General features: G+C 38.7%; 1 protein-coding gene across 3 annotated transcripts in view; it reads right to left on the bottom strand.

Annotated features, from left to right (window-relative positions):
- The window catches only part of RhoGAP102A (Rho GTPase activating protein at 102A), a 104,287-nt gene that overhangs the window by 5,203 nt on the left and 77,943 nt on the right, over positions 1 to 21,141 (bottom strand). For 2 of the 3 annotated variants that reach the window (XM_071689285.1, XM_071689286.1), the window contains 4 exons: positions 17,015 to 17,205; positions 16,536 to 16,636; positions 10,288 to 10,362; positions 2,315 to 2,422 (listed from right to left, as the gene is read on the bottom strand). In XM_071689285.1, the coding sequence (XP_071545386.1) occupies positions 2,315 to 2,422; positions 10,288 to 10,362; positions 16,536 to 16,636; positions 17,015 to 17,205 (475 nt within the window). The remainder of the gene's footprint in view (positions 1 to 2,314; positions 2,423 to 10,287; positions 10,363 to 16,535; positions 16,637 to 17,014; positions 17,206 to 21,141) is intronic. The other variant, XM_071689287.1, reaches the window with a different exon arrangement.

Genomic DNA, 21,141 nt, shown 5'->3' on the forward strand with positions numbered 1-21,141 from the left:
TGGATGACAAAAAAGCAAGCCACCAAGCCTTCTCTTTTACCTAAAACAGCGTTCACTCTCTTGCATGTATATATATAAATGACTTTCCCTGAAATCATACCGTCTCATTATGGTGGTTTCTCCTTCATAAAAAGTAGTCCATTTCCATTATGATTATCTTTAACAGTGCCTAATGGGCCACACACAACAGAGATCAGTCTGTAGTTCTGCCACTCCTCCTGGTAAACTTTCTGAAAATAAGGATGATGTTTGCCCCCTTCTAATCCCTTGACATTTTACCTTTCTCTAGAGATACCTTGACAAACAATTCAAGCAATCAATCATGTGTATCCACACACATCTTCTGTACATATGGAGAAGTTTCATCAGGACAATGAGCCTCACATGGGTCAGGATTCTTTAGTATCGTGTTTGTCTTCTCTAGATATTTCAATGGTTCCCCATACCTCCTCCCCATTCCATTCAACTGTTATCAGGGTTAAGTTGTCTTCAACTGTGATAACATTTTAGAACTTGTCATACAGTTCCTTATACAGTTTCACGTCATCCTCTGTAACTCTTCCCTCTGAACCCATTAGCATGACAGCTGCTCTTTAACTGACAACTTATGAAAAAGCTTTGGATTGTTCCCTGCCTTGTCAACAATATTCATTTCAAAGTTTCACTGCTCCTCCTCTCTCATCCTGCTATACTTGTGTCTTGCTCTCTTATGCCCTATAAATGCTGGCTGATTGGAGTGCCACCTATACCTTTATTACAGGTAATTGTGAAGCTCCTTTGCTCTTTGACATCCTTTATTTACTCACCATTCCCTCACTGAACCTTCCTTTTGCATACGAGGATAAAGATAACCATGTCCCTACTCCTTCACTGTAAATTTCATACAACCCTCTAACACAATGCCCTAACTCCTGGCTACTGAATTCCATTTTCCAGTAAGCATTAAGGAAATTTTTCAAATTCAGCACAGTTTCAAATATAACATCTCTGTGGATGGTCTCATCTCTGCTCTTTTGCATCCTCATTTACCATATAATCAAACAGAAGCATTATATGATATGATCAATTCTTCCAACTGGTGTATCATATATGATACTCTGTTTCCATGCTACCAAGTATGAACATAAGATCTAGAAATAGTGGTGTATTAGTCCCTCTTATCCGAAGGTGTTCTTTAAAATGATGGTATAGGAAATTTTCCCATAAGCAACTTTCCATCTTTATGTGAATCCAAATTAACCTTATGTATCTCTTTATAACTTAATCTTTCCATTTTCCATACTCCTTACCATTCCTCATAAGACCATGTTTTACTGCTTCATGCACTGTCCTGATTTTTCCTTCATTGTTATCATTGCATATTTATTTTGAATTATCAAAATTCCATGGAGGATCATAAACTATCAACACAACTATACACTTTCCTAAAGTTACCTTCCCATTATGTATTATCTGAATGGGCCATCTTCCAATATTTCATGAAACTTAAGACATCCTCTGAAAACCTGTTCATTGTACACATCATCCAGCTGATCTAAAACCTTAGAGGGTTTCTTCTGGTCCTTCTTCACCTGTTCTCCCTTTCATAGTGGGCAAATTTAAGACCTCTAGCCTTTCCCCTGCAAATCAATTCTCATATTTCTACAACCATCTTTATCAAGCCCTCTTCTGCGCATTCTCTATCATTTTTTTATGCTTGTTCAAGTGCTGTGACCAAAGCTGAAAAGCACAATCTAGTTCTGGCCTAACATTGGATGTGAATAGCTTGGTAAATATTTCCTATCCATATACATGAATGCTATTCTAACACCTTCCTGTAAACAGTTTGTTCCCTTTACTATTCTTTAGATGTGGGACTCTGGCAACAGGTAAGGGACAATGTCAACTCCTAAGTCGCTCTCACAAACAGATTCCTGCAGCCCTTAAATATGTTGAAAAACAGATGGGGATAACACAAGTTTCTTGGGTTTCTTTCTGTTCTTTAAAGGAAGCCACCCATTAAGTCTGGTGGGAGAATGAACTGCTAAAATCAAGTTATTACATGAAAAATAATTACCTAAGGATGGGTGAAAAGGTTGACAAAACCTGAAATCTATACATTTTTCTGGCCTTTAGAACAAGCCAACCCTGGTTTTGAGAAATAGTGTAATGTAAAAAAAGCCAAGCTGTCATTCTTTCACCATTGTGGAACAAACAAACAGATGGGTACCATCACACATCACACTAATATTATGGCTAAAAGAGAAAGGAAATATTAAGCTGAAAAAATCTCTATCACAGTATTAAAACTTTCAAGGAAGGGTCCACGACTTACCGATCAAAATCGTGATGTTGTGTGGCATCAGTTGGGGAACGGGGCAGAGATGATGAGCACTCACTACCCTCGAACACACTGCTGCTTGTTTCTACCTCTAGGTCCTGCCTGCCGGGGTAAGGAAACATGTTACGTTGCTGTAACAGGCATCAAGGAGTATGGGATTGTGATGAGCATACATAGATAAAGACAATAAAAGGGTGACAGGAACTGTATGTGTATTGCGAAGGAGGAATGGGTTAAGAAGGAAGTGAAGTGAAGGTGGGAACTGGAAGATGAGGCATTTGAAAGAGAGAAAGAATGCTATAGTTTAGGGGAACATTAGGGCCAGCTGAGGGCAATGAGACACTGGGGTAAGGCTACAATAAGCTTGGCATTATTAAAGGGTTGAGGGACAAGTCAGTTGGGATGTAAGTTTGAATGGAGAAAAATTGAAGGAAGTGAAATGTTTAGATATCTAGGAGTGGACTTAGCAGCAAATGAAACCATGGAAGTGGAAGTGAGTCATAGGGAGGGGAAGGGGTAAAGGTTCCAGGAGCAATGAAAAATAAGTGGAAAGAGAGAATGTTATCTCAGAGAGCAAAAATGGGTACGTTTGAAGGAACAGTGGTTCCAACAATATTATATAGTTGCAAGGCATGGGCTATGGATAGGGTTGTATGGAGGAGGGTGGATGTGTCGGAAATGACATGCTTGAGGACAATATGTGGTGTAAGGTGGTTTGATCGAGTAAGTAATAATAGGGTAAGAGAAATGTTTGGTAATAAAAAGAGTGTGGTTGAGAGAGCAGAAGTGGGTGTGTTGAAATGCTTTGGACATATGGAAAGAATGAGTGAGGAAAGAGTGAAAAAGAGGATATATGTATGTGTCAGAGGTGAAAGGAACATGGAGATGTGGGAGACCAAAGTGGAGGTGGAAGGATGGAGTGAAAAAGATTTTGAGCAAACGGGGCCTGAACACGCAGGAGGGTGAGAGGCATGCAAGGAATAGAGTGAATTGTTATGATGTGGTATACCATTCAACGTGCTGTCAACGGACTACACCAAGGCATGTGAAACATCTGGGGTAAACCATGGAAAGGTCTGTGGGGCCTGGATGTGGATAAGGAGCTGTAGCTTCAGTGCATTACACATGACAGTTAGAGACTGAGTGTGAATGAGTGTGGCCTTTTTTTGTCTGTTTTTCAGGTGCTACCTTGCTATCGTGGGAAATGGCGAATAGTATGAAAAAAAAAAAAAATAAATATATATATATATATATATTATATATATATATATATATATATATATATATATATGTATGTTATTTAATGTATGTATGATTCATGGTGAGGTGCCTGAGGATTGGCGGAATGCTTGCATAGTGCCATTGTACAAAGGCAAAGGGGATAAGAGTGAGTGCTCAAATTACAGAGGTATAAGTTTGTTGAGTGTTCCTGGTAAATTATATGGGAGGGTATTGATTGAGAGGGTGAAGGCATGTACAGAGCATCAGATTGGGGAAGAGCAGTGTGGTTTCAGAAGTGGTAGAGGATGTGTGGATCAGGTGTTTGCTTTGAAGAATGTATGCGAGAAATACTTAGAAAAACAAATAGATTTGTATGTAGCATTTATGGATCTGTAGAAGGCATATGATAGAGTTGATAGAGATGCTCTGTGGAAGGTATTAAGAATATATGGTGTGGGAGGCAAGTTGTTAGAAGCAGTGAAAAGTTTTTATCGAGGATGTAAGGCATGTGTACGTATAGGAAGAGAGGAGAGTGATTGGTTCTCAGTGAATGTAGGTTTGCGGCAGGGGTGTGTGATGTCTCCATGGTTGTTAAATTTGTTTATGGATGGGGTTGTTAGGGAGGTGAATGCAAGAGTTTTGGAAAGAGGGGCAAGTATGCAGTCTGTTGTGGATGAGAGCTTGGGAAGTGAGTCAGTTGTTGTTCGCTGATGATACAGCGCTGGTGGCTGATTCATGTAAGAAACTGCAGAAGCTGGTGACTGAGTTTAGTAAAGTGTGTGAAAGAAGAAAGTTAAGAGTAAATGTGAATAAGAGCAAGGTTATTAGGTACACTAGGGTTGAGGGTCAGGTCAATTGGGAGGTAAGTTTGAATGGAGAAAAGCTGGAGGAAGTGAAGTGTTTTAGATATCTGGGAGTGGATCTGGCAGCGGATGGAACCATGGAAGCGGAAGTGAATCATGGGGTGGGGGAGGGGGCGAAAATTCTGGGAGCGTTGAAGAATGTTTGGAAGTCGAGAACATTATCTCAGAAAGCAAAAATGGGTATGTTTGAAGGAACAGTGGTTCCAACAATGTTGTATGGTTGCGAGGCGTGGGCTATGGATAGAGTTGTGCGCAGGAGGGTGGATGTGCTGGAAATGAGATGTTTGAGGACAATATGTGGTGTGAGGTGGTTTGATCGAGTAAGTAATGTAAGGGTGAGAGAGATGTGTGGAAATAAAAAGAGTGTGGTTGAGAGAGCAGAAGAGGGTGTTTTGAAATGATTTGGTCACATGGAGAGAATGAGTGGGGAAAGATTGACCAAGAGGATATATGTGTCGGAGGTGGAGGGAACGAGGAGAAGTGGGAGACCAAATTGGAGGTGGAAAGATGGAGTGAAAAAGATTTTGAGTGATCGGGGCCTGAATATGCAGGAGGGTGAAAGGCGTGCAAGGAATGGAGTGAATTGGAACGATGTGGTATACTGGGGTCGAAGTGCTGTCAATGGATTGAACCAGGGCATGTGAAGCGTCTGGGGTAAACCATGCAAAGCGTGTGGGGCCTGGATGTGGAAAGGAAGCTGTGGTTTCGGTGCATTATTACATGACAGCTAGAGACTGAGTGTGAACGAATGGGGCCTTTGGTGTTTTTCCTAGCGCTACCTCGCACACATGAGGGGGAAGGGGGTTGTTATTCCATGTGTGGCGAGGTGGCGATGGGAACAAATAAAGGCAGACTGTATGAATTATGTACATCCACATATGTATATGTCTGTGTGTGTATATATATGTATACACTGAGATGTATAGGTATGTGTATATTGTGCGTGTGTGGACATGTATGTATATACATGTGTATGTGGGCGGGTTGGGCCATTCTTTCGTCTGTTTCCTTGCGCTACCTTGCTAATGCGGGAGACAGCGACAAAGCAAAATAAATAAATAAAAATAATATGTTTTATCCCTGGGGATAGGGGAGAAAGAATACTTCCCACATATTCCTTGCGTGTCATAGAAGGAGACTAAAAGGGGAGGGAGCAGAGGGCTAGAAATCCTCCCCTCTTGTTTTTAATTTTCCAAAAGAAGGAACAGAGAAGGGGGCTAAGTGAGGATATTCCTTCAAAGGCTCAATCCTCTGTTCTTAACACTACCTCACTAACACAGGAAATGGCGAACAGTATGAAATATGTATGTCTGTGTATTTATGTGTATGTGTATGGATATGTGCATATATACATGTATGTACTGTGTTGGCACAAAATCGTGCCACCACACTCCTCATCCTCAGCAGTCTATGCTATTAACTTCAGCTGTCTCTGCTGTAACTGACTAATAGAGGGCGAGCTTGGCTCTGGTCAATGTTATGCTTATTTATGAATACATTTTTCATCTCCAAGAGTTAGTTTCTGTTTTTTTTAATATTAATATTTTAATGTCAGCCTTATGAGAGAAGCTTCCAAAAACTTTGAAGACAATCTAAATGGGTAAAGGGTAAGACAGGGATTTGGTTCAAGAGTGGCATGAGAATACATTATTTCATACAGCAATGTTGTGGCACTTGAAGAAATAAGAGTTTGACATAATGAATAGATAATAACTGACAGTAACACATATAAGTTTCTTTAAGTACTATTGATAAAGGTTTGACTCAATGAATTCAAACTCTGGTCATTTAGTATAATTCGGCAATAAAATATCTTAATCTTTAGTTAATGCATGGCATTTACAATACTCAAAGGATTAAGAAGGTGAAAAAGGAGCCAAAACTGGTATGAGGTGATGTCCTACAAAGGCATATTTAAGAGCACAGATGTTCAGAAATGAAATAATTACAGACAATGCTTACATATAAACTTAAGAAATATTTTACATTTCTAGGTGCAATCACTACACAGGATCAGACTGAGTGACAATATCATCCAATGCCTTCGTGTGATCTTAACTCAAGATCTCTGAAAGGACAAATCCTAGAAACATTTATCTACATTACTTGTTGATTTACAAAATAAACCTTATCTAGGAAAGTTGACTGCAGGACAGAGTGGTTAATAAAAGGTACATGCATCCATGTAGAGAACAATCCTGGGCCTGAGTGTGGTAATGGCACACCGTTTTGAAACACCATTACTACACAACTTGAGATCATTCATGCATTCATGAAATGATAAAATTTTGTTACTCATTAAAAAATCAGTTCTTATATTTTTGAAATGTCTATGTATGACTTACATTACTCCATCAACATGTCAAATGAGTTTTCCAACCTCAGCTTTAACCCTGCAAGGAACAGATAGCAAGATATGAAAGGCAAGAGTCTCCCTAAAAGAGAAGGATCAAAAGTTCCGAAGTAACTCGCTGCCTCCCTAAGAGGAGGAATTAACACTAAGAAGAGCAAATATAAGAGGATAATAAGACAACAAGCAATAGGGTAGGAGATCCCTACATGGCTGCCAAGAAGAAGGTGGCCTGTTTTTCTGGGAAATTCTCCTGTTTACCCAAAAGCCTGGCTTCTACCACAGCTTTGCCTAACTTGTCACTCCCTGCAATCTTTCACCAAGGTGGTCAACAGTTGAGGAACTTGTGCAGTAGAGAAAACTGGAAATGCCAGCTACCAGGTGAAGTTGACCAACATGCATGGCCTGTCCTAATTTCCAAAACCTTTATGTAATCCTTTACTAAATCTTGATATGTCATGGAAAGTTCATTTATGAATGCTCTGAAACATGCAAATTTCCCAAACTTCAAGCACTGCAGAGATCCTGTGTGCCAACCTAATGTTACTGTGTTAGTTACAAGAAAATAATGAAATCATGGAACAGCCCCTACAATTACTGGTGAGTGGTGGTGATGCAACGGCCATTTGCATTTCACCCACTGGTTCAACAAAACTCATTCACTAAGACAGCATGAATACTGGTATAAAATCTTAAGAGGGCAAAGGATAACAACTCATCAACAGTAGCAAAATTTTCAAAAAGCTCCCTGAGCTGAAAATGACTGAAGTTGAAAGGTAACAGTGAAAAAGTCTATTTGTGGCAGACTTGAAGATAATCTCCCATAAACATGAAACTGGTCTGGAGTACACACAAACCATTTTTTTTTTGTTTACTAAGATTTCTATATGATGTTCTTTTTCTATTGTATGAGGTAATTCAAAATACCATTTTCTACAGGCACTAAGCACTCTCCTTGTTTATGATAAGCTTCCAACATATATACTATCTTCCTTCTGCATTCAAGATCAGTCTCATGTCCATAAGACACTACTGGGATGATTATGCCTTCAAACATACCCAGCACACAATGCCCTTTCCTTCCATGCACACATGTGCCCAGGACTTGAGCCCACTCTTCTATCCTATGACTCACTACAGTCCTCATGGTTCCCACTGGTGGCACAAGACCATACACCTAATAAATATTCTGATTATCAAAATAAAAAAAAAGGTAGCATTTAAGAAACATAGGATGAAGGTTAAAAATCATGACAAGGCACAATAACAGTAACATATCATTTTTCAACAGATAGGTCATAATACATTCAGCAGACCATAAAATATAGCTACAGGTTAAAATAAGATCACAAAATATAGTTAAGGTTAAAATAAAGTATGAATACATATCAAGCAATTTTTCATCATACAAACAGTAAATACATTAAGATACTAAACACACATCATACAACAATGCATACTAAATAACTCACACTACTGAGCAAAGGTCATATTCCAATGAAATGGTAGTAATATAATAAATGGGTCATGACATGGTACACAGATCAGAATGAAACATACATGCTGTGGCAATGAACACAGATCATAATGAAGTCATGTCCATCAATCTATTTATGTTTCTGAAGCCTGTTCCCACCTGGATCTCCTTCAAGGGGGTGGCCATGACAATAGAATCTCCATAACTATTGAACTCTAGTAATGCTTCTTAGCCTTTAGTGCCTCACCCTTCATAGGCTATTGGCAGAAGGGGCAACTGTAGTGCAGTGTTTGCAAAGGCTCCTACACAATAATCTTACAGATCACTTCTACCTAAAGCTCCAGCCTAACGTTCCTATCTACTACTTCTACCTAATGTTCTACCAGATGCTCCTACCTAAATGCTCCTAATTACTGCTTCTATCTACTGCTTCTACCATTTTGTCAAAAGACAGGGCTAGTGCCTAATGCTCACTGCAAGAAAATCTAGAGTTAAAAAGAAAGGGTTACACGAGCTAAGTGTTTTGCAAAAATTATGTATGACATGAGGAGATTGTATGTTTGTGGACAGAATGCCAGTAGTCCATGTGTGGGTGAGGCAAAGGCAGAAAAAAAGGACAGCAGCCTGAGTCAGGGGAGTGGAACTTGAAAACCATTAAAGTACTGGCTCACTATGTAGCCATCATTAACCCTCCTGATACCCAGGTGGGTAGTACTTGTACTATACATACCTGGATGTTGGCTGCCTACCAACTACTACTTACCTACCGGGGTCATAATGTACTGACATACTGAAAATTTCAGGCAAAAAATTTTATATGTAACAAAGTTACATACCAAGCACAACAGTGTAGAACAGTAAATAAAAATACAATTAAAGATAATGGTACATCACATTAGTCAGCAGCATGCAAGTTATGGTAACATATTGGTCTATAACATATCCATGTTATGTGATCAAGAGGTATTCACACATTCAGAAGTCATGATACAGTTATCAGGTAAAACAAAGCAATTCAGAAGCAGTTTATTCCAAAGATAACACTACAGTTAGAGGTCAAAAAATTTACAAGTCATAAGATAATAAGTGTCACAATAGTCATAGGATATAATACCATCTCAGGTTATGACGCAGTGCAATGGACATGCCAAATTGCTCACAATTTGTTACATGGTCACAGGTCAAATTAAGATAAACAGTCCATATCAAATATATGCCAAAAATATAAGAGTATAGAGAAATGATTGAAAAGCATAACATACATCATAATTCAATGCACACAAAGTAACTAAGGATATAGCTTGTACATGTCACTGCTTAAATATATTTACAGATAACAGTAAAAACAAAAATGCAAATGAGGCAGATACTGATTTAACAGTCTGACGAGAGAAACATAGATAATTTGTGATTAAAAAATTTCATTCAAAGTGCCACAACTGGGAGGATTATCACAAAAACATGCCAAAATTAAAAAGAAAAAAATTACTTCTGGTAGGGAGAGGGTGCAGTTTATGAAAAGAGTTCAATAATCAAATATGAGATCTAGTTAGAAGCAAAGGTAACCTGGAGTCCATGAAACTAGGCTAAATGGTAGACACATTTATGCAAGAGAAGGATGGAAGTTCAAATCAGATCACAAGAAGCTTGAGGACTCTCAGATCAAACTACAGCAAACAGTAGGTTTCACAATTCAAAGAATAGTTAGGTATGAGGTTTACATATGTATCAGAAACAGTAACACTCACACACCATCCATACTCAGATCTGAATGTTTAAGAGTCAAGATTCTAAAATCAGGAGAATTCATGAAAAACTTTAAAGGGATATCGGAAGATGATGAGAAGCATCTGTGGAACTTACTACATTCACCACCAAAAATTTTGTGAACTGTATGGTTCACTAATGAAAGTACTAAAATACAATGGACTTCTGGATTAGGGTAATGCAGTCTGGAGGATTCAGGGGAAGGGGAATAGGGGTTAGAGGTTTCAATGATCGAGTGGTAAAAGAGTAATGTAAAAAAGCCACTCAGGAGGTACTAGTTCCTACTTACACTGTGGAGGAACAGCTCTGAGGCCGATGAGGTGCCAATAAGCTTGCTAACAGCTCCTGGAGGTGCTGGCCACGACTGCACGAATGAACAGTGCAAGGAGGAAGAAGAGGATGGTTAGCATCTACAAAGAGTACCACCAGTATGGCAGCAAGACTGGTCATTGAAGAAAAGGGGTTTGCATACAATATTGGTTACTAAGCCATTCACATAGACAGATCTAAGTTATACAGCAAATAAGAAAAGAGTTGAATATACAAATAGAGATAATCTATCCCTGCGTGTCGTAGGAGGCAACTGAAAGGGGAGGGAGTGGGGTGCTGGAAATCCTCCCTTCCCGTTATTAATTTTCCAAAAGAAGGAATAGAGAAGGGGGCTAAGTGAGAATATTTCCTCCAAGGCTCAGTCCTCTCTTCTTAACGCTACCTCGTAAATGTGGTAAATGGTGAATATGTAAAAAAGAAAAAAAAAAAATATGCGTGCATAGTGCCATTGTACAAAGGCAAGGGGGATAAGAGTGAGTGCTCAAATTACAGAGGTATAAGTTTGTTGAGTATTCCTGGCAAATTATATGGGAGGGTATTGGTTGAGAGGGTGAAGGCATGTACAGAGCATCAGATTGGGGAAGAGCAGTGTGGTTTCAGAAGTGGTAGAGGATGTGTGGATCAGGTGTTTGCTTTGAAGAATGTATGTGAGAAATACTTAGAAAAGCAAATGGATTTGTATGTAGCATTTATGGATCTGGAGAAGGCATATGATAGAGTTGATAGAGATGCTCTGTGGAAGGTATCAAGAATATATGGTGTGGGAGGAAAGTTGTTAGAAGGAGTGAAAAGTTTTTATCGAGGATGTAAGGCATGTGTACGTGTAGGAAGAGAGGAAAGTGATTGGTTCTCAGTGAATGTAGGTTTGCGGCAGGGGTGTGTGATGTCTCCATGGTTGTTTAATTTGTTTATGGATGGGGTTGTTAGGGAGGTGAATGCAAGAGTTTTGGAAAGAGGGGCAAGTATGCAGTCTGTTGTGGATGAGAGAGCTTGGGAAGTGAGTCAGTTGTTGTTCGCTGATGATACAGCGCTGGTGGCTGATTCATGAGAAACTGCAGAAGCTGGTGACTGAGTTTGGTAAAGTGTGTGAAAGAAGAAAGTTAAGAGTAAATGTGAAAAGAGCAAAGTTATTAGGTACAGTAGGGTTGAGGGTCGTCAATTGGGAGGTAAGTTTGAATGGAGAAAAACTGGAGGAAGTAAAGTGTTTTAGATATCTGGGAGTGGATCTGGCAGCGGATGGAACCATGGAAGCGGAAGTGAATCATAGGGTGGGGGAGGGGGCGAAAATTCTGGGAGCGTTGAAGAATGTTTGGAAGTCGAGAACATTATCTACGAAAGCAAAAATGGGTATGTTTGAAGGAATAGTGGTTCCAACAATGTTGTATGGTTGCGAGGCGTGGGCTATGGATAGAGTTGTGTGCAGGAGGGTGGATGTGCTGGAAATGAGATGTTTGAGGACAATATGTGGTGTGAGGTGGTTTGATTGAGTAAGTAATGTAAGGGTAAGAGAGATGTGTGGAAATAAAAAGAGTGTGGTTGAGAGAGCAGAAGAGGGTGTTTTGAAATGGTCACATGGAGAGAATGAGTGAGGAAAGACTGACCAAGAGGATATATGTGTCAGAGGTGGAGGGAACGAGGAGAAGTGGGAGACCAAATTGGAGGTGGAAAGATGGAGTGAAAAAGATTTTGAGTGATCGGGGCCTGAACATGCAGGAGGGTGAAAGGCGTGCAAGGAATAGAGTGAATTGGAACGATGTGGTATACTGAGGTCGATGTGCTGTCAATGGATTGAACCAGGGCATGCGAAGCGTCTGGGGGTAAACCATGGAAAGTTGTGTGGGGCCTGTATGTGGAAAGGGAGCTGTGGTTTTGGTGCATTATTACATGACAGCTAGAGACTGAGTGTGAACGAATGGGGCCTTTGTTGTCTTTTCCTAGCGCTACCTCAAACACATGAGGGGGGAGGGGGTTGTTATTCCATGTGTGGCGAGGTGGCGATGGGAATAAATAAAGGCAGACAGTATGAATTATGTACATGTGTATATATGTATATGTCTGTGTGTGTATACATATGTGTACATTGAGATGTATAGGTATGTATATTTGCGTGTGTGGACGTGTATGTATACACATGTGTATGTCGGTGGGTTGGGCCATTCTTTCGTCTGTTTCCTTGCCCTACCTCACTAACGCGGGAGACAGCAACAAAGCAAAATAAATAAATAAATAATATTTTTTTTTCATACTATTCGCCATTTCCCGCATTAGCGAGGCAGCATTAAGAACAGAGGACTGAGCCTTTGAGGGAATATCTTCACTTGGCCCCCTTCTCTGTTCCTTCTTTTGGATTAAAAACAAGAGGGGAGGATTTCCAGCTCAGGCTCCCTCCCCTTTCAGTCGCCTTCTACGACACGCAAGGAATACGTGGGAAGTATTCTTTCTCCCCTATCCCCAGGGATAATATATATATATATATATATATATATATATATATATATATATATATATATATATATATATATATATATATATATATAATCATGCCACAGACCCATTCACTGGGAGGCTACAAGTAATGGTGGTTATTTACAATACAGTACATTTAGTGGTGTGAGAGAAATAAACAAAAACATACTGTATTTACCTGATGAAAACTGTCACAATGAAAGGGAATGATGACAAAACTTACTGCGTAATAATTCTCAACACTTATATACTAAGATTCATATGATCGTCTTATGGCAACAGAATACACAGAAAATCATGTAAAGGAAATATGATATACTTTTGCAACAATTTAAGCACTCATATCAATTTGTATGAGTCTACCTAAATTGCAATATGAATGCAGTCAAATAACTGTAGAACCTAAATCCCTTAGACAAAAGACAGTATTTTTTCTTAGGATGTAAGGATGATGTCAAAGAAGAATGCAGAACCCACAATATGGCCATTTATTTTATACAAAAAGGAAATCTAAGTTTTCTGTCGCTAGTACTGAGGTGATGTAAAATTCATGATACCCCCTACCCTCCCTACTCCCTTACCTAGCCAATTCCTCCATTTCTGGCCCTCTACTTGACACATAATCTTATTCTGCAATGCTCAGAAGGCCAGTAGATATCCACACATCTTGCTCAACCAATCAAATCTGGTCCTGGAACCCAATCATGTGCCAGATAAATTTGAGCTTATTCATTTGAAAAGGGTAATGTGAAAGACATTCTAACTGATAAGGCTGATCGGCAACCTAAAGTTAGGCATCTAGACTAGAAGATACCTGGGGTGAGAAGGAGGACAGTTAGGATACCAGCCAAAACTCAGAAAATCTAAAGAAGGGGCAGAAAATGCAAATATTTTGTATGCAATTACCTAAGAAAACTGTGTGTGTGTGTATAGAGATACATTAAACAACTACTATAAATCAATAACTGCAGTGGAATACTCAGAATCTGTTGATGCTATAGCAGAGAAATGCCCAAGAAAACTTTAAGTGATTTTCCTAAAAATTGGAAAGGGTTACAAAAAGGTAAGATACATAAATTTCATCCAGAATATCCAATAAACATTGACTGCAATAGCTGCTGAAAAGCACTATAAAAGAGACAAGTTCTCTGTTTGATTCTAAGAGGAAGAGATGATACAAAGGTTCCATACAGCAAAGCATAACACAATGGAATCATTTGATATATATCAATTGGTTCAAAAAACATTGACTGGGAGTTGAGGCCATTCAAACAACATTCTGAAATTTCAGGCTTAATGAACACAGATTAGCACAGACTAGCTTAGTTTCATTATGATCATTAGGTTCAGCTGGGTTAGGTCAAACTAAGCTAGCTTGGGTTTGATTACTTTTATAATCTTTTTTCAGCATTGTACCTTAGGAAAGTTACCAAGGCTGGATTAGATTCAGCTATGAATGTATTCAGCTATTCAGGTATGAATGTTGTCTGGATTAAATTATCTGTGTCTGCTAACTCAGATTGGGTTATACATACCTATGTAAAGTTTAAGATACCATCTTGTGCATACCTTGGTTAATCTAGACTACCTTAAGTTAAGCTTTCTTGAATAGATAAGGCCAGCATGTCCTAAGCAGAAAAACTCTGATAAGGTATAATGAAGTGACATGGGGGAAATACACAGATGAGAAAGTCATCCTAGCCCAGTTTACTACATGCACTTTGGGTAGCTAGACATCTCAGTAGTATGACATGAATGAGAGAATGGTAAATGCATCACTGATATTCACTGGGGTTGGGGGTGGACTGAGAAATGCATCAGTTGCTGTATGAAGCCAACATGGCTCAGGTGAAACTCTTTAGAGACACAACAGAAACTAGTGTCAGTGTTTGGGAGAGTGTGTGAATGAAGAAAGGTGAACAAGTGAACAAAACTAAGGTATTGAGGTGCATCACTGGGGCAGGGCAGGATGGCTTGAGTGCGAGTTTGAGTGGGAATAACCTAAAGGAAGTGGATTGTTTTAAATACCTAAGAGAAGATGTGGAAGTGAATGGAATCACTAGGTATAAAGTGAATAATTGGCTGGAAGAAAGGGCCAATATCTTGGGCACACAGAGGAATGTATGGAAGGGGAAGTCAGTGTATATAAGGGCAAAGATGGTAATGTTCGAAGGTATAGGCGAGGATGGAGGGTGCTATGCAAGCTTCTTCAACCTGGGACCTGTTGGGAGAAACTCTAATTTTCTTTTCATGTAAAGAGACTGCTGGTTACAAAGGATGCCTCTAAAGGGTGGATTCTGCATTTTCGGAAGTAGTTTGTACACATCTAAAGGAAAATAGCTTTTTTAACATCAAAGACTGGTTCCATTAAGTTATGTTGGGAAGTTAAGGCACTAAGAATACATCTGTGTTCAAATACAAGCATCTATTTATTTATCTATCTATATCTGATGCAGGAGGGAAACTCTCATCAAGGGGCTTGCCACAGAAAAAGAGTCTTCACTTATCTCTGTCTCTGAAAACTGCAATACTTTTGATGTCTTATCGATGTAAGTATGCTTTCCTTTTCCTTTCAAATCAAATCATTAGGTTAGAGTAAGTGAAAGTTCCTGCATCTTTGAAAAAGAGTAAAGCTTTAAATGGAGCAACTGAGACTACGAGCTGCAACTTACATTACTGGAAGTGCTGGAAATTTGAACAAAAACATGTCTAGTTGTGAGAAAACTGGGATTTCTATAGAGTATATTAGTAAAACGAAAGATACCACTGATTCAAAAATCCTTAGAAAAAACAAAGTTGCAACTGTTTGGGGAGACAGCTATCAGCTTTTTGACCTGTGGCCCCAACCTTGTGAATGTGGCCACTTTCAAAAATGCTGCAGGAACCCTAGAGAAAGGGATCTTGGAGCAGGAAGGTAAAGTATGTATGCAATATAAAAAAAAAAATGAGAACTATGTGTACCTAGTTAGAAACAGATGTCGAAAATCACATGATCATTCTATCAAGAACTAAAGTGGCTTCCCGATTTTCTGGTATTTCTCTTTGCTAATCTACATGAAAGACTTTGTTTCTTGAAACTTTACCAGTGATTACAATGCCATGAATATCTACATACAAAAAAAAGAAGAGAGCCAATTTTTCAAGAGCTACACGCATAATTATCATGAACTTCTGAGTTTGTATTTGAATGAGCCTTGCATATCTTGATGCAAATAAGTGATGTGAATAATGTTGCTGGACACATTTGTATGGTTTCACTATTCAACCTTTGCAAATAGATTTATCATAACCATTTAAGGTCATTCTTACATAGATACTCTGAAGAAAAATGCAGATGATATTGCAATGCTATAAGTTAAGTATAATATCAAGTTGATACAAATGGTGTCACACATATCTACAGAATCTCAAACATAAGTACCAATGGAAATTCTAAGTTCCTTTAATGTATGAATACTGCAATGTTTAAGTTTCACATCAGATAACCACCAGTCTTACATATCTTTCTCGTTGACTTAGTGGAGACACAGGAAACAATATCATGCATCAAGATATTATACACTGAACTGATAATGCTGTTTATGAAAATGAGTGCCTCAGTGTTGACATGCAAACAACATCTAACAGTGTAGAAACCACTCCCACTTTGATACCTGAATAGGAATAACCATGAATAGCAGAGATGTTGTTGATTCATTTACTTGCAATGTCATATTCATAACAAAAAATTACAAAACTTACTCATCCGGGCCAGTACAGCGTCGTCGCAAGAGGATGTCGAGGGCATCCGGGTGTGAATCCATTAGGTGGTGATATGTTTCATCAAGGAGCTCAGGTGAGACCTGAAAAATTAAACATGCACTTGTAAATTCCTGTGATGGAAAACAGTAATTTGTGCTTACAAATTAAGAGTGGTACTGTATCCTTATATATCAAATCCTTTTTTTTTTTTTTTTATACTCAATTGCCATACCCCACATCAGTGATGTAGTGCCACAAACACACAAAGAAAGGCTACATCTGCTCACATCCATTCTCTAGCTTTCATGTGTAATGCACCAAAACCACAGCTCCCTAACCTTATACGTTATAAAAACTATCCAGCTGTAGTGTTAAATGTAATTCTATGGTTAAAACCTGGTTCCTTAAAATACAAAAAAATAATTGCATCAGGGATGCATGCTGGTGGTGGGAAAATTGAGAAAACAGAGCTCACTGACCTCAAAGAGTTCCTTATTGTGGTCAATCATACTTCTTACAACATTGATCACTTCTATTCGCTCCTCAGCGTGTGTGGCCATTTCTGAGGTGGACATAGACTCACAGCCAGGCTTCACTGTATGAAGGATGTTTGGGGCAAAGAGAGTGGCCAAGTTACTGCTGTCCATCTTGTTTCCTTGTATCGTTTCTCCTGCAAGGAAGCAAAACATATTTTGTAATACAAGGACAATGTAAGGGGCAATATCACTACTGTAGTTTTATCATTCAATTGACAGAATATAAAGCATGTTATCTGACCATGTAATCTATGAAGTCAATCTTTGCCTGGCTACAGTATGTATAATAAATTAAGAGGTTTCTGTGCACTGAAAAAGAATACATCAATCAATTATCAATGCTCCAGAATTAAAGGAACAAACAATCACTGTACTGGAAACTACCAAATAAAATTTATATACAAAAAACACCCTGCAGCAGAAAGCAGAAAACTGTGGACTCTGTAATGATCTCCTAGGGCACTTTGGATTAGCCTCCACATCCACTGTAACAAGAGAGATGCTGAAGATGCTGAAAACTTTACTACTTATCTCTATGAGTTTAAAAGACCTATTACAAAACAAGGCATGTGACTTGTGTTCCAGCTATTTCTCCTAAGTTCTCTTCTCAAATAACTATTATTCATTGCTCTACCTCATAGCCATTTGAGCACTGTAGAAACTTTTGTAGAGACATTTTCTTATCATATATGTGTATATGAGCGGATGGGCCATTCTTCGTCTGTTTCTTGGTGTTACCTCGCTGATGCAGGAAACAGCGATTAATCATAAAAAATAAACAAATAAATATGTACTCTAGATGATCACTTTCTGAATATATTTTGTGAAGCAAAGGGCCTTACTTTTCAGTATATAATGAAAGGCACAAGGTGAGGAAGGAGGGAGTGTTAAAGACCAATTACCTACATACATGAAGTTAAATTTCCCCATGAACATAAAATGATAACAACTGGCACAAACAATGTTTTACTCTGTCTTTAATTTCATATGAAATCAAATATCAAACATCCAGTAAATTAGAAGGGCTTACTTCATTTGACAGTATTTGGTTTGAGTGACAACAACACTCAGTCTCAGAAAGAAAAGGGATCACAAAATAAGGATACAGCATAGGGCAAAAGAAGTATGAGAGGCATGAAGGGTAAGGTCTCTGAAATAAAGTCAATTAGAAGAATACGAAAACATATGGAAAAAAAAAAGGGAGGACTTGTAAAGTTTATTTTCAATATTTTTTAAGCAAAGTTAAGGCAGGCAAACAAATGCAAATCACAAAAAGTGTGGTGGGATTTGTTTAAATGACAGATCATAGGAGGAATAAGAAAAAGGCAAAGAAAAATCAAAAAGAGAGAAACAAGTATACAAAGAGACCACAGTTCATAGCACACCCAACAACAATGCGTGGAGATCAAAATGAACGGGCCAAAACGTATATGGGTAAGAATGAATTAATGGTAAAAGGAAAAGATTTGGAACTTAGCAGCCAGACAAATCATTCAAGATAATAACAGATAAACTGACATGAAATTTGTAAAGGATGATTTCTTAGTATCCACAAAAAGAAAAAACTTTCCGCTTCCCCCGAACATTTTTAAAGACAATGTTATACTTACATTTTCGAACTCTGTCATCTCTCCTTCGGCCTTGAATACCATAATCACATGTCTGGGCATGGAATGAGAAAGGTACCTGCAGTGTTCTAGGTCCATGTTTTGGGTCTACATGGGCTTGATCTAAATGAGGTGAGGTACTGATGTGGTGTAGCATGAAGACACTGCCTGATCACATAGCCTGAGCACCCAGTACACCCAGCAATCTTATGTGTACCATCATTTTCTTGCTTCCCGGTGAGAATTTGGGCTTTCTCCCCCTTGGAGATTTAAGAAGCAACCATTTTGAAGTACAAGAAATACAGTGCCCAGAAGCAAAATTCACAAAATGAAGAGGCGGCCAGGAAGAGTAAAGAAAGAACTTCCTTCACCTGAAGATGGCTTGAGGCACACTGAGCAAGGGTTGCTGGTGCTCACACTGTTTGAATCATTAGTCACAGTGACCAGAAGTATGATGATTTCACCCTCAGAAAGTCATATACTGGTACCCACAATATACCTTGGCCATGTATTGCTTTGAAAATATATGGGAGAGGACAATGTTTTTTTGCTGACACCAAACATCTGCTTTCCTTTAGGTTACACACTCAGAATAAAGGAAAGGTAAGATAGGGTAGCAGGAGGTTTGGTACTTTTAGAATGGACAACTTCAGGTTTCAAGAACTAGAGTTAATAAACTTAAGAATTCTGTGCATGAAAATAACTCTGGAGTCAACAGTGTCCCTAACATGTCACCAGATTACAACATTAGGAAATAGATGCTGTCATCCCCAACCTGTTGCCAGAAACCCATGTTAGAAAATTCATTTAAAGAGACAAATCATCTGCTAGCAAATGTTAGAAAAGCTTTCAAGTATATGGATAGGAATTATTTAGTAAGTTCTGCATATCCTAAATATGACTAAAACAAAATTATGCTTCTTGAGTTTGGTCACTACACCTAAAAAAGAACAAAAAGCTAAAAGAAAAGGTCCAATGGAGGGCAGCAATGATGATACCAGAACCAAGAGGACTGAGTTACAGGGAAAGACTACAGGTTTTAAATATGCCCACCATGGAAGAGAGAAAAACAATAGGGTATCCTAGTAACAAATTTTAAGTTTTTAAAACACTGATGATGCAGACAGTTAAAAGTTAAAGAGATATGGGGATAGAGTAACCAAAGACCATTACTTGAAATTAAGCAAAGACATATAAACAGATATAAAGAAGTATCTTCACTGTATAAGAGTGGAGAATGAACAGAATAAGATGACTTAGAACATGGTTAAAGCAGATAGTATACATATTTTATGATAGTGGAGCATATTTAAGAGATGGGGCCCCAGAGTGTAAAACTCTCCCTGTACAGTAACAAGAAGTAATTACAGAGGACAACAAAGATGGTAACAGAATCAGGAAAGCTGAGTTTTCAATCTTGGAAGAGAGAAAAATAAGGGATAACCTGATCTTAACCTTTAAGTTTTTAAAACTGACTGATGATGTAGACAGGGAAAAGTTCTTCAAGAGATGTAAGGATAGAGCAACAGGCAAACACAACATGAAATTAAGCAAGACACTTGCTAAAAAAAAGATGTAAAGAAGTTCTTTTACAGCATAACAGTGGTGGATGAATAGATGAGATGATGGATGACATGGCTAAAGTAGATGGCAGATATATATATATATATATATATATATATATATATATATATTATTCTATTGATTTATTTTGCTTTGTCGCTGTCTCCCACGTTAGCAAGGTTGCGCAAGGAAACAGACAAAAGAATGGCCCAACCCACCTACATATACATGTACATACATACACATCCACACACGCAAATATACATACCTATACAACTCAATGTATACATATATAAACACACACACACATATACATATATACACATGTACATAATTCATACTGTCTGCCTTTATTCATTCCCATCGCCACCTCGCCACACATGGAATAACAGCCCCCTCCCCCAATCATGTGAGCGAGGTAGCGCTAGGAAAAGACAACAAAGGCCCCATTCGTTCACACTCAGTCTCTAGCTGTCATGTAATAATGCACCGAAACCACAGCTCCCTTTCCACATCCAGGCCCCACACAACTTTCCATGGTTTATCCCAGACGCTTCGCATGCCCTGATCCAATCCATTGACAGCACATCGGCCCCGGTATACCACATCGTTCCAATTCACTCTATTCCTTGCACGCCTTTCGCCCTCCTGCATGTTCAGGCCCCGATCATCCAAAATCTTTTTCACACCATCTTTCCACCTCCAATTTGGTCTCCCACTTCTCCTCGTTCCCTCCACCTCTGACACATATATCCTCTTGGTCAATCTTTCCTCACTCATTCTCTCCATGTGACCAAACCATTTCAAAACACCCTCTTCTGCTCTCTTAACCACATTTTTTTATTACCACACATCTCTCTTACCCTTACATTACCTATGCGATCAAACCACTTCACACCA

Source organism: Panulirus ornatus, chromosome 46 (assembly GCF_036320965.1).
Source record: "Panulirus ornatus isolate Po-2019 chromosome 46, ASM3632096v1, whole genome shotgun sequence".
NCBI classification, from domain to species: Eukaryota; Metazoa; Arthropoda; class Malacostraca; order Decapoda; family Palinuridae; genus Panulirus; species Panulirus ornatus.